General features: G+C 41.4%; 3 protein-coding genes across 3 annotated transcripts in view; all 3 read right to left on the bottom strand.

Annotated features, from left to right (window-relative positions):
• Positions 1 to 915: 915 nt before the first annotated feature.
• Positions 916 to 1,827, bottom strand: LOC103516563 (craniofacial development protein 2-like). Its single transcript, XM_008481534.1, has one exon. It carries the CDS (start codon positions 1,825 to 1,827, stop codon positions 916 to 918), a length of 912 nt encoding a protein of 303 aa, XP_008479756.1.
• A 772-nt stretch (positions 1,828 to 2,599) lies between these two features.
• Positions 2,600 to 11,608, bottom strand: part of LOC103516562 — a 19,197-nt gene continuing 10,188 nt past the window's right edge. Inside the window, exon 3 of the mRNA XM_008481533.2 lies at positions 2,600 to 2,853. Coding sequence (XP_008479755.1) covers positions 2,632 to 2,853 — 222 coding nt within the window. The 3' untranslated portion in view covers positions 2,600 to 2,631. The remainder of the gene's footprint in view (positions 2,854 to 11,608) is intronic.
• LOC113470464 lies at positions 7,568 to 8,472 on the bottom strand. The gene is made up of 2 exons (XM_026828919.1): positions 8,317 to 8,472; positions 7,568 to 7,777 (listed from the first exon to the last, which is right to left on the bottom strand). Exons 1-2 carry the CDS (start codon positions 8,450 to 8,452, stop codon positions 7,593 to 7,595), a joined length of 321 nt encoding a protein of 106 aa, XP_026684720.1. The 5' UTR covers positions 8,453 to 8,472; the 3' UTR covers positions 7,568 to 7,592.

The raw sequence follows: 11,608 nt of genomic DNA, 5'->3' as shown, positions 1-11,608 counted from the left end.
TAGCAAAGGTTGAGTGCGAAGGGCCTCCACTCTTAAAATTTGTTTATTTGATCGTACTAACATGAATACTCGTACTAACATGAATACTCGTACTAACCTGATTACTCGTACTAACATGAATACTCGTACTAACATGAATACTCGTACCTACTAAAATGAATACTCGTACTAACATGAATATATACCATGACGTACATGGTATCCATCTACCTACCTACCTACCTACTTACCTACCTATTTATACCGCCCACTGGGTGTATAAACAGGGATATTATAATAAAGAAAAATGTCCAAATAAACTTTTGAAGCCATTGCACAAAAATAAAGTTCAACTCTATTTATACTTCAACTAAATAAGCCTGGTATGAAATCGCAAAACTTCAGACTAATATTTTTTTCCCAATTAATTTTCCTTTTTTTTTAAATCCTGGATGCATGTAAAAAAGGTAGGTACCTAAGTACCTCCTATCGCTATCCTCATAATATAGCGTTCCAACATACATACATACATAACGTCAGTTCTTTCCTCTCCAGAAGTTCGAGGCCTTTTCGTTCGCCCTCAAGAAGATCTGCGTGGGTGCAAGTTCTCTCCGGCTGGTTGCATATCAGGAGGTGGTCATGGGGTTGGCTGAAGAAAACAAAGTGTTGCTTTGTTACGTTCAAGGACTACGTCCGGGTTCGATTCCCGCCCGAGGCGAACTTCATTCTAAATCGGATGATGTTCGTTCTCGGATTAGCTGGATTTCTTCTATCCTGTTCTCCTCTCTTTGATTTAGGGACGATTAGATCTCCGCTGTTGTTTGCTGTTTCCCTCTACTCTGGTAGGAAATGTTTGTCGAAATAGCGTGATACTTACGTCGTAGTCTGCTGGGAAATTGAGTTGGTAAACAAAAACACAGAAGGTGTTTTAGAACTTCACTTCGTGTACCTATTTATAAGTATTTTGGCATTCTTTATGCTGTTTTTGAATCTGTCATTTATCAAGATGTAATCAATCTGGAATCTCTTCGTGTCACCTGGGCGCTTCCATGTGTATAACCTTCTCTTATGATGTTTGAACCAGGTGTTTGCAATCCAGAGATTCTTCTGTTTACAGAATTCAATAAGTTTTTCTCCGCGTTCATTTCTCTTCCCGTATCCAAATTTTCCAACTATTCCATCCACTCCCTCTTCTCCTACCACACTGTTCCAGTCACCCATGACGATTATTCTCATCTGTCCTTTTCCATTTTCCTCCATGATTTCTTCTATTTGTTTATATACCTCTTCTACTTCCTCGTCCTTTGCTCTTGATGTTGGCATGTAGACCTGGATTATTAATGTGTCAACAGGTTCAGTCTTCATTCTCATTGCAATTATTCTGTCACTCTTTGGTATTATCTTGCTCACATTCTTGTCGAGGTTCTGCTTGTAGATGAATCCAACACCATGCTCCTTCCTCCTCTCAGCTCCCTTGTACACCATCTTGTATCCATCTACAATCAGCTCCCCTTCTCCAATCCAACGCACTTCTGCTAATCCCATCAGATCTATGTTGTTTTTCTTCATTTCTCTTATTAGATTTTCGATTTTTCCATCTTGATTCATAGTGTTTACATTCCATGTCGCTATCTTCATACTTGGTTCCTTTTCTCTTCCTTTGTTTTCTACTTCCAATCTGCATGGCTCACCTTCAAACGTGTCCACCCGGAGATCCGAGCGTGGACATATTTTGTCTCCGGAAAATTTTATTAAAGGACCTGCCATGTTTCTTGAAAGTGGATTTAGTCGGGTGACCAGGATGAGTAATGTGGTAGTCAATCCGGGGCTTGCCACATCGCAGCACATAAGCCGGTGTCATGGATGCCACGATCGCCTTATGCTATTTGAACTGTAGCTGTACCGACGTCCACGTCTCCACCTACAGTCCGTACTGTGACAGCTGCTGCCCTGCCACAGGGTATGAACCACGCCTTTCTGGCCGTTGGACTGTCAGTACATCTACAGTCTCATCCGCCCATCTAGCCGTGGCCAGGAACCAAGTGTTAACCATTAGTCGCCTCTTACGACAGGGAGGCAACATACCCTTGGACCTATTCTTTTTCCAGAAAGCAATATGCAAACCGGCCCGGGAACCACACGGGAGTTTAGTAGGAATATGTTTATCTTACTGAAATAGGAATTGTAATGAGTTGTTACGTGAAGGGACACCGTCTTTTATAGCGCCACCTTTTGGATCATCAGACCATGGACAAATCCGAACATAGGTAGTTTGACACTTCGGCACTATTAAATTTGATTTAGTGTCTTGTTTTTACATGTTTGTCCTTGATGGGCGGAAAATTTTGACGCCTAACACGTAAGATGTAGGTATCCCTTCTGTTCTAATTCAATACATGTGAATAAGCATTCAATCGTACCTTCTTCTCAGCTTGGGCAAAAGAATCTGAGTGAGGTCTAAAGTTCACAGAACTACTAGATAATTGACCGAACAACTAATAAATAACTAATAAATGGAAACTTCATAAATAAATTAATATATAAATATTGATTTAATAAAATATTACAGGATATTTATTTATTCTCAACAACATTAAATTTATTGTCACTCGCTTGACAAGGTCACCAGTCGCTAGCCAGCTTCGCGTTATGTTAGTTATGTATAGTATCAACTTCATGGTGTCCGATCTTCATGATGCCAGCTTCACAATCGCTCTTCTGATTCGTGACGAACAACTTTTGAAACTTTCCCACATTGATCATTTTCAGTTTGGTCGGTTTGCGGAAGGCATCATCACCGAACCAAGTCTCCATCAGCTTCCGCGCGTCATTTTCTGACTTCTCGCTAGGCACCTGTTCGTCCAAGTAGCGGAGCTGAAACAGAAGGTTGTCGCAGAGTTGTTCTGAAGATGATATCAGGAGATGGCAAAACGTGTCAACTCATTGTTTCATTTGTAATTTTTGTTTAAAGTTTTCCATGTAACCTACATATGTCTTCTTCTTTTTCGACTTTTCCCGTGTATAGACGGGGTCGGCATTTTTCGTCAGCCTCTCAATCAGCCCTAACCCTAACTAAGGTGATTGCTTTGGGCATCTCTTTAATCAATAATAATAGATAAATATAATAATGGCTAGTAAGCACTAGGCCTCGGGTTCGATTCATACAGGGGTTCTTTTTTTTTCAAGAGCTGAACCAATGAGATTCCGCTTTGGACGTAAATACAGCGAAATCTCACAATCTCATTGGTTCAGCCATGTTTGATCCAGTTTTGTTTCACATAATAAAATACACCTACAGAAGATACATGCAATGTTGCCACTATTATCGATACCTCATCAGTCGCCCAAGGTATAAAAAAAAAAAAACAAATTTTTCCGTTGTTCTATTGCATGTGTTTTGAAGTTTTCCCTCCCAGAAAGTGATTTTTTTTACGATATCATATAATCTTCAAAAAGTCGTACTTTTGGCGTACGACAGGACCTCTCAGTCGTACGTCGTACAATAGGGTGAAAAAGTCGTACAAATACGACTATAATCGTACGCGTAACATCACTGTCAGTACTAATTTCCGAGGAGCTATAAAACGCGAAAACAAAACAATTAAACCATAGAGTTACCTATTAACGAAATTTTACTCCTCAATACAAGTTAGTATAAGCAGATGCTCTAGCATCCCAGCTAACTAACTAGCTAGGGATTATTGACTTGGCGGGGCGGAGCCCTACCGCGCTCCTTAATTCCCTCACATAAGCCAGCCTAGTGAGCCTGGTTAGCTTGGTTGGTAGCGCGTCTGCCTTGTAAGCGCTAGGCCGCCGGTTCGATTCCCGCCCGGGAGCGGATTTTTCCTGATGGGATAATGTTCGTTTTCGGAACGGCTGGCTTTCTCCTATCCTGTCTTCATTCTCTCTTCGCTTTCGGGAAAATAAGACCACCGTTATTACAGTATCCTCTATCTATCAAACCGTCTAAACAAATGGTAACATTGGTATACAATATTGACTAACAAGTCAACTGACAGAGCGGATTTATCCTGATGGGATAATGTTCGTTCTCGGAACGGCTGGCTTTCTCCTATCCTGTCTTCCTTCTCTCTTCGCTTTCGGGAAAATAAGACCACCGTTGTTACAGTATCCTCTATCAAACCGTCTAAACAAATGGCAACATTGGTATATATTGACTAACAAGTTTTGTCAACTGACGACACTGGACTAATAAGTTTTGTCTGGCAACACTGGACTAATGGACGGTTACGTAACCAAGTTCTGTCCAGTTGATTGTTTTATTGTTCTAATTAAATCCAAAGATGCTATTTCTATTTCTACCACATATGTATGTATAGAATTAGTACATCTATGTACCACATATGTATGTACGTATACATAGATGTACTAATTCTGTTCCTACTAATTTCATTACAAAGACTACTTCTACAAGTACATACCTACATACGGGTTTTAGATTGAAATAATTATACCACAAATGGATCTATTGTAGAATGAATTTCACTGGAAATTCTAGAAAATTTCAAGTAAAACACTGCATTCCCTGCCTAAATAGGCAAGTACTAGTTGAGTAGATATTCTGGAATTGTTTTTTTTCAAGAGCTGAACCAATGAGATTCCGCTTTGGACGTAAATACAGCGAAATCTCACAATCTCATTGGTTCAGTTTAACCTTTGCTATATCTATTGTATCATTTGTAATTTTTGTAGGTATAGTGTTTCCATGTAAATATAAAATTACAATTACCCTAGTCAGGTGAAGACAAAAGTATTCTACTTCATTCTCCAGTTACTTACATAGTTGACAACTCCTTTCTTATTATTGTCCTCGTAGAGCAGGTAGGATACTACATCATTCCAAATTCTGTCATCAAACACACATAGACAAGCATCGCGGTATTCCTTACCCGCTGATAGTTGAGGCAAGCATTTTCCATCGGGTTTCTGAAGAAAAAAATAAATAAAAATAGGTAAGTAAAAATATTTTCAACTGTTGCGAAACAAATATTTTCGGTGTATTCTAGGCTTGATGTAGGTATTTCAAGGTAGATAAACACTATCATCACGTCACCTTGTTTAGACTGCTGAGGTAAAGGGACTTTCTAGTCTCATTCGAGCAGGATAAACAAGGTATGTAGATAAACACTATCATCACGTCACCTTGTTTAGACTGCTGGGGTAAAGGGACTTTCTAGTCTCATTCGAGCAGGATAAACAAGGTAGATTCTACATTACCTCCTATCACGTGAGCTCACGTGATGTGAATACGCACCCGAGCTACAACTTGGACACAGCGCGTGTACGAAATTTATATATATTGCTGAAATTGAAACAAATACCTCTAGAGCTGAACTTTACGAGCAAATGCAAGATGGCGGATCCGAATGGAATTCTATATTTGACCGATAGAGGCTCTATAAAAGGCGCACTAGATGTGTAAAGGTCATAACAGTTAACTGCTGGGAGAACCTCGTATTGTGGCTAAATGGTGACATAAATTTTGATCACAATAATAACCAGTTACCCATGGAGGGAAACATAAAAATAACTTACTAGGTATTTACTCTAACATGGTTAGAGTGTTGAAATTTGGTTTGGCATTTTGTCATCTCCACCAATGCACCAATATATATGTGGGAATTTTGACATCTCCTCTAAGTTGGGTGTTTTGGCATCTCCACTAATTAACTTTGGGAGTTTCGGCATCTCCACTAATTAAGACAGGAACTTTGACATCTCCACTAGGTATTACTGATAGTTTTGTCATCTTTATTGATCAAACTGATCCTTAGGCTACTGGACTTTCACTAGACAAAATATTGGCAGACCAAGACCAGAACCACCTTCGCGTTTTCCTCTAGCATTTCTTGTGATCCTTTTTTCTGGACACTAGGACCCTTTTCTTCATCTTCTGTGACTCTTTTCCCCTCCTCTTATCTGGATTATTCTGGAGAATTAGGAGGAAAGAGGAAAAAAATATGCCCACAAATTGATTTTTTGAATGTTCAATCAATCTTCTTTATGTTCATAAATAAATGAAAATGGTTTATGTTGCATCTGGCTGCCAGCTGTCAGACTAGATAGTTTGGAGGGTAGAGCGTCTGCCTTGTAAGCGCTAGGTCATAGATTTCCGCCCGGAGAGAACTTTGTCATACGCAAGGTTCATTCTCAGAACGGCTGGCTTTATCCTGTCCTGTCTTTCTCTTCGATTTCGAGACAAGAAACCTTTAGATGTAACGGTTCCCTCTATCAAAAATCTGGAAGGACATGGAAGGAACCCAGTTATTGGTTCTGGGCGTCCAAAGGATTGCTTACTTACGTGTCCTCTTCTTTCTCAGCAAATTTTTCTTCCCCAGAAGTACACCCCCCCAAACACATCTCAATGCCTAACACAAAAAACACCATGGCCCCAAGTCCAGGTCACCCCTTAGTGGGGATGCATCTGGCTGCCAGCTGTCAGACTAGATAGTTTGGAGGGTAGAGCGTCTGCCTTGTAAGCGCTAGGTCATAGATTTCCGCCCGGAGAAAACTTTGTCATACGCAAGGTTCGTTCTCAGAACGGCTGGCTTTATCCTGTCCTGTCTTTCTCTTCGATTTCGAGACAAGAAAACGTCAGATGTAACGGTTACCTCGATCAAAGGGTCTCCCTCGGATATCGTATAAAGCTTGGAGTTTATTTGAAGTACAAAACATGAATACTCGTACTAACATGAATACTCGTACTAACATGAATACTCGTACTAACATGAATACTCGTACCAACATGAATACTCGTACTAACATGAATACTCGTACTAACATGAATACTCGTACTAACATGAATACTCGTACTAACATGAATACTCGTACTAACATGAATATATACCATGACGTGCATGGTATCCATCTACCTACCTACCTACCTACCTACCTACCTACCTACCTACCTACCTACCTACCTACCTACCTACCTACCTACCTACCTACCTATCTATACTTCAACTAAATAAGCTTGGTATGAAATCGCAAAACATCAGACTAATATTTTTTTCCCAATTAATTTTCCTTTTTTTTAAATCCTGGATGCATGTAAAAAAGGTAGGTACCTAAGTACCTCCTATCCTCCTATGTTGTAGGATATAAAATCCCTATCTAGGTATATCTATGCCATCCCACTTTCCTAGCTATGTAGGTAGGTTTAGGTTTGGGAGGGAGGGGGAGAAGGAGGGAATTTATGGAACGTCAGGACTGTACAAAGTTGAAGTTCACCGAGAAAAAAAACTAGGGTGCCGGAAGCCGAATAGAGTGACTGGTTTTCGGAACTCTAATATCGGGAAGCTCGACACTATAATATAGCATTCCAACACCAGCTGAATATTTTCTGACAGTGAGATTCGAGACACGGAAGGAGCTCTTAGCAACGCCGGCGTCTCCACATAGTGTCAACAACATCGACACTCAATCCTCCCAATATCTCAACCCGTCATCAAAGTGCAAAGGGTTTAACCCCCAATCTTTCCCAAACCGTGAACTAGCTGCGATTCAAGGGTTAAACTGAAACTGCGTTTAATCTCTGATTGTGGCCCCGAGAATGACCAAAGTTTCCCAAAAGATTCAGCCGAATAGACAGCCTAATCCAAACTTAAATTGAGTTCAATGTGACCAATGATTCTATACGTACATGCTTTCGGATCGGAGTTGTGGGGGTCCGTCTCGTTCTTCACCAATTTAAATTGTAGTCTCCTCATTTGTGCGACAATTTTCTCATCCACCTGTCTTTTGAGTTCCTCATCGATCGTGAAATTCTGGACTCGGTCTGAAAAATTACAGTATAATTTATTTGATTAATAATAAAAGTCCTTATTTTTACTACTCGCATATGTTTGAAAAGTCCCTTTACCAGTTCAATGTGACCAATGATTCTATACGTACATGCTTTCGGATCGGAGTTGTGGGGGTCCGTCTCGTTCTTCACCAATTCAAATTGTAGTCTCCTGAATTGTGCGACAATTTTCTCATCCACCTGTCTTTTGAGTTCCTCATCGATCGTGAAGTTCTGGACTCGGTCTGAAAAATTACAATATTGTTTATTTGATTAATAATAATAGTCCTTATTTTTACTACTCGCATATGTTTGAAAAGTCCCTTTACCCCAGCAGCAGCCTTCTACAACCCATTCATTGAGAAGCCTACTGACCAACATACGTGAGTTTGAACGATTTTCGAGACAAAAATAATTGTTGGGAATACATTTTTAATCCTGACGCCTCCTCATATCGAACCCGCTTCTGGACAAGCATCGCCCAAAGCCACGAGAAATGGGCTCAGATTCCGAAAGAAAAATGGTCTACATACCCTCAGTGAGGTAAGGCAGTGGGTTCGGAGCTACATATTTCTCTCCTTTTGCCAATATCCATCGTTCTAAAGATCTTGAATCTGACGTTGCTTCGGCCTTCTTAGACGTTGCTTCGGCCCATGGTCTCGCCACCATAGTCACCAAAATGACCGTCACCAAAAGTTCAATGTGACCAATGATTCTATACGTACATGCTTTCGGATCGGAGTTGTGGGGGTCCGTCTCGTTCTTCACCAATTCAAATTGTAGGCTCCTCATTTGTGCGACAATTTTCTCATCCACCTGTCTTTTGAGTTCCTCATCGATCGTGAAATTTTGGACTCGGTCTGAAAAATTACAATATTATTTATTTGATTAATAATAATAGTCCCTATTTTTACTACTCGCATATGTTTGAAAAGTCCCTTTACCCCAGCAGCAGCCTTCTACAACCCATTCATTGAGAAGCCTACTGACCAACATACGTGAGTTTGAACGATTTTCGAGACAAAAATAATTTTGGGAATACATTTTTAATCCTGACGCCTCCTCATATCGAACCTGCCTCTGGACAAGCATCGCCCAAAGCCACGAGAAATGGGCTCAGATTCCGAAAGAAAAATGGTCTACATACCCTCAGTGAGGTAAGGCAGTGGGTTCGGAGCTACATATTTCTTTCCTTCTTCCAACATCCATCTTCCTGAAGTTGAAGACGCTGCTTCGGCCCATGGTCTCGCCACCATAGTCACCAAAATGACCGTCACCAAAGCGGCCAACAGTCTCCGTTCGATCCACATCGCAAAAGGTTGCACACTAGTTGTTAGTTTAGTAGGAATATTTTTATCTTACTGGAATAGGAATTGTAATGAGTTGTTACGTGTAGGGACACCGTCTTTTATAGCGCCACCTTTTGGATCATCAGACCATGGAAAAATCCCAACATAGGTAGCTTGACAGTTCGGCACTATTAAATTTGATTTAGTGTCTTGTTTTTACATGTTTGTCCTTGGTGGGCGGAAAATTTTGACGCCTAAAACAGTAATTTGCGCGTGGCTTAATTACCTACCCTGTCGGCCTGGATATATTCAAGTTTTCCTTGTTGTCTGCATCTGGCTGCCAGACTAGATAGTTTGGAGGGCAGAGCGTCTGCCTTGTAAGCGCTAGGTCATAGATTTCCGCCCGGAGCGAACTTTGTCATACGCAAGGTTCGTTCTCAGAACGGCTGGCTTTATCCTGTCCTGTCTTTCTCTTCGATTTCGAGACAAGAGAACGTCAGATGTAACGGTTCCCTCTATCAAAGGGTCTCCCTCAGATATCGTATAAAGCTTGGAGTTTATTTGAAGTACAAAACATGAATACTCGTACTAACATGAATACTCTTACTAACATGAACACTCGTACTAACATAAATACTCGTACTAACATGAATACTCGTACTAACATGAATACTCGTACTAACATGAATACTCGTACTAACATGAATACTCGTACTAACATGAATATATATCATGACGTACATGGTATCCATCTACCTACCTACCTACCTACCTAACTACCTACCTACCTACCTACCTACCTACCTACCTACCTATCTATACTTCAACTAAATAAGCTTGGTATGAAATCGCAAAACTTCAGACTAATATTTTTTTCCCAATTAATTTTCCTTTTTTTTTTAATCTTGGATGCATGTAAAAAAGGTAGGTACCTAAGTACCTCCTATCCTCCTATGTTGTAGGATATAAAATCCCTATCTATATCTATGCCATCCCACTTTCCTAGCTATGTAGGTAGGTTTAGCTTTGGGAGGGAGGGGGAGAAGGAGGGAATTTATGGAACGTCAGGACTGTACAAAGTTGAAGTTCACCGAGGAAAAAAAACTAGGGTGCCGGAAGCCGAATAGAGTGACTGGTTTTCGGAACTCTAATATCGGGAAGCTCGACTCTATAATATAGCATTCCAACACCAGCTGAATATTTTCTGAGTGACAATAGAGGATATCAAGGCATTTGCAGCAATGCCAGCTTAAGTAGTCTTCTGCAGATTATGACGATGGGTCAGCTCCCTGGTTAGGGGTCACCTGTGCTCGCGTTGCACGCGCGGGAGACCCGGGTTCGATTCCCGGCGGGGTCAAGAAATTTGTATCATGCAAATGATTGATCCCGTGACTGGCTGTTGTGGGGCCCACTCAGCGGACCCGGGTTCGATTCCCGGCGGGGTCAAGAAATTTGTATCATCCAAATGATTGATTCCGTGACTGGCTGTTGCGGGGCCTCGATCTCGTTTCAGTCAGCTCCCATGGCGTAGTGGTCACTGCGCTCGCCTTGCACGCGGGAGACCCGGGTTCGAATCCCGGCAGGGTCAAGAAATTTGTATCATGCAAATGATTGATCCCGTGACTGGCTGTTGCGGGGCCCACTCAGCCTCGTGAGGAAATCCAATCTTCAGCTCCCATGGCGTAGTGGTCACTGCGCTCGCCTTGCACGCGGGAGACCCGGGTTCGATTCCCGGGGGAATGGCGTCAGCTCCCATGGCGTAGTGGTCACTGCACTCGCCTTGCACGCGGGAGACCCGGGTTCGATTCCCGGCGGGGCCAAGAAATTGTATCATGCAAATGATTGATTCCGTGACTGGCTGTTGCGGGGCCCACTCAGCCTCGTGAGGAAAATGAGTAGCTATGACATATAGGTAAATGCGCATAGCGACCGGTGCCAACATTGTAGGTAGACATTGGATGTTAGGATTAGGTATTGAGATATTGGGAAAATCCTACAATGCTACAGTGACATAATAACACAAAGAAACTCCATTTTTTAGATAATTATTTAAAACTTTTAAAATACATAGCGTCCTGTGGTAGCCAACCTGGTCTCTTCAAAAGATTGCAAATTCCAGAGGGAAATTGAAAGTTTTCTGTTTCAGCTTTCTTCGTCCTAAAGCAGGGGCCACGCAAAAGGTTCGGCGAGTCCTAATTTTTAGGTAGCCCCTGCTTTCAGCCTTTGGCCAGCCCCTATGGCCTGCACTTATGATTATAGCATTTTTTATATGAAAATCTAAGCAAAAACATTAATTACTTTTTTTAATTCCTAAAGGAGTATAAAAAGCATAAAAAAATCGAGTCCTTACATGTATATTACATGAGGATATCCCGTTATACCGTGGGATCTGGATGGATAGGATACTTTTTTTTTAAGGTGCATTATTCAGAGAGATAGAGAGAGATGGGGAGAGAGAGAGAGAGAGAGAGAGAGAGAGAGAGAGAGAGAGAGAGAGAGAGAGAGAGAGAGAGAGAGAGAGAGAGAGAGAGAGAGA

The sequence above is a fragment of the Diaphorina citri genome, unplaced genomic scaffold (assembly GCF_000475195.1).
Source record: "Diaphorina citri unplaced genomic scaffold, Diaci psyllid genome assembly version 1.1 scaffold1600, whole genome shotgun sequence".
Classification (NCBI taxonomy): Eukaryota; Metazoa; Arthropoda; class Insecta; order Hemiptera; family Psyllidae; genus Diaphorina; species Diaphorina citri.
Note: the sequence above shows the minus strand (reverse complement) of the source record. Positions and strands in the feature narration are given on the sequence as shown.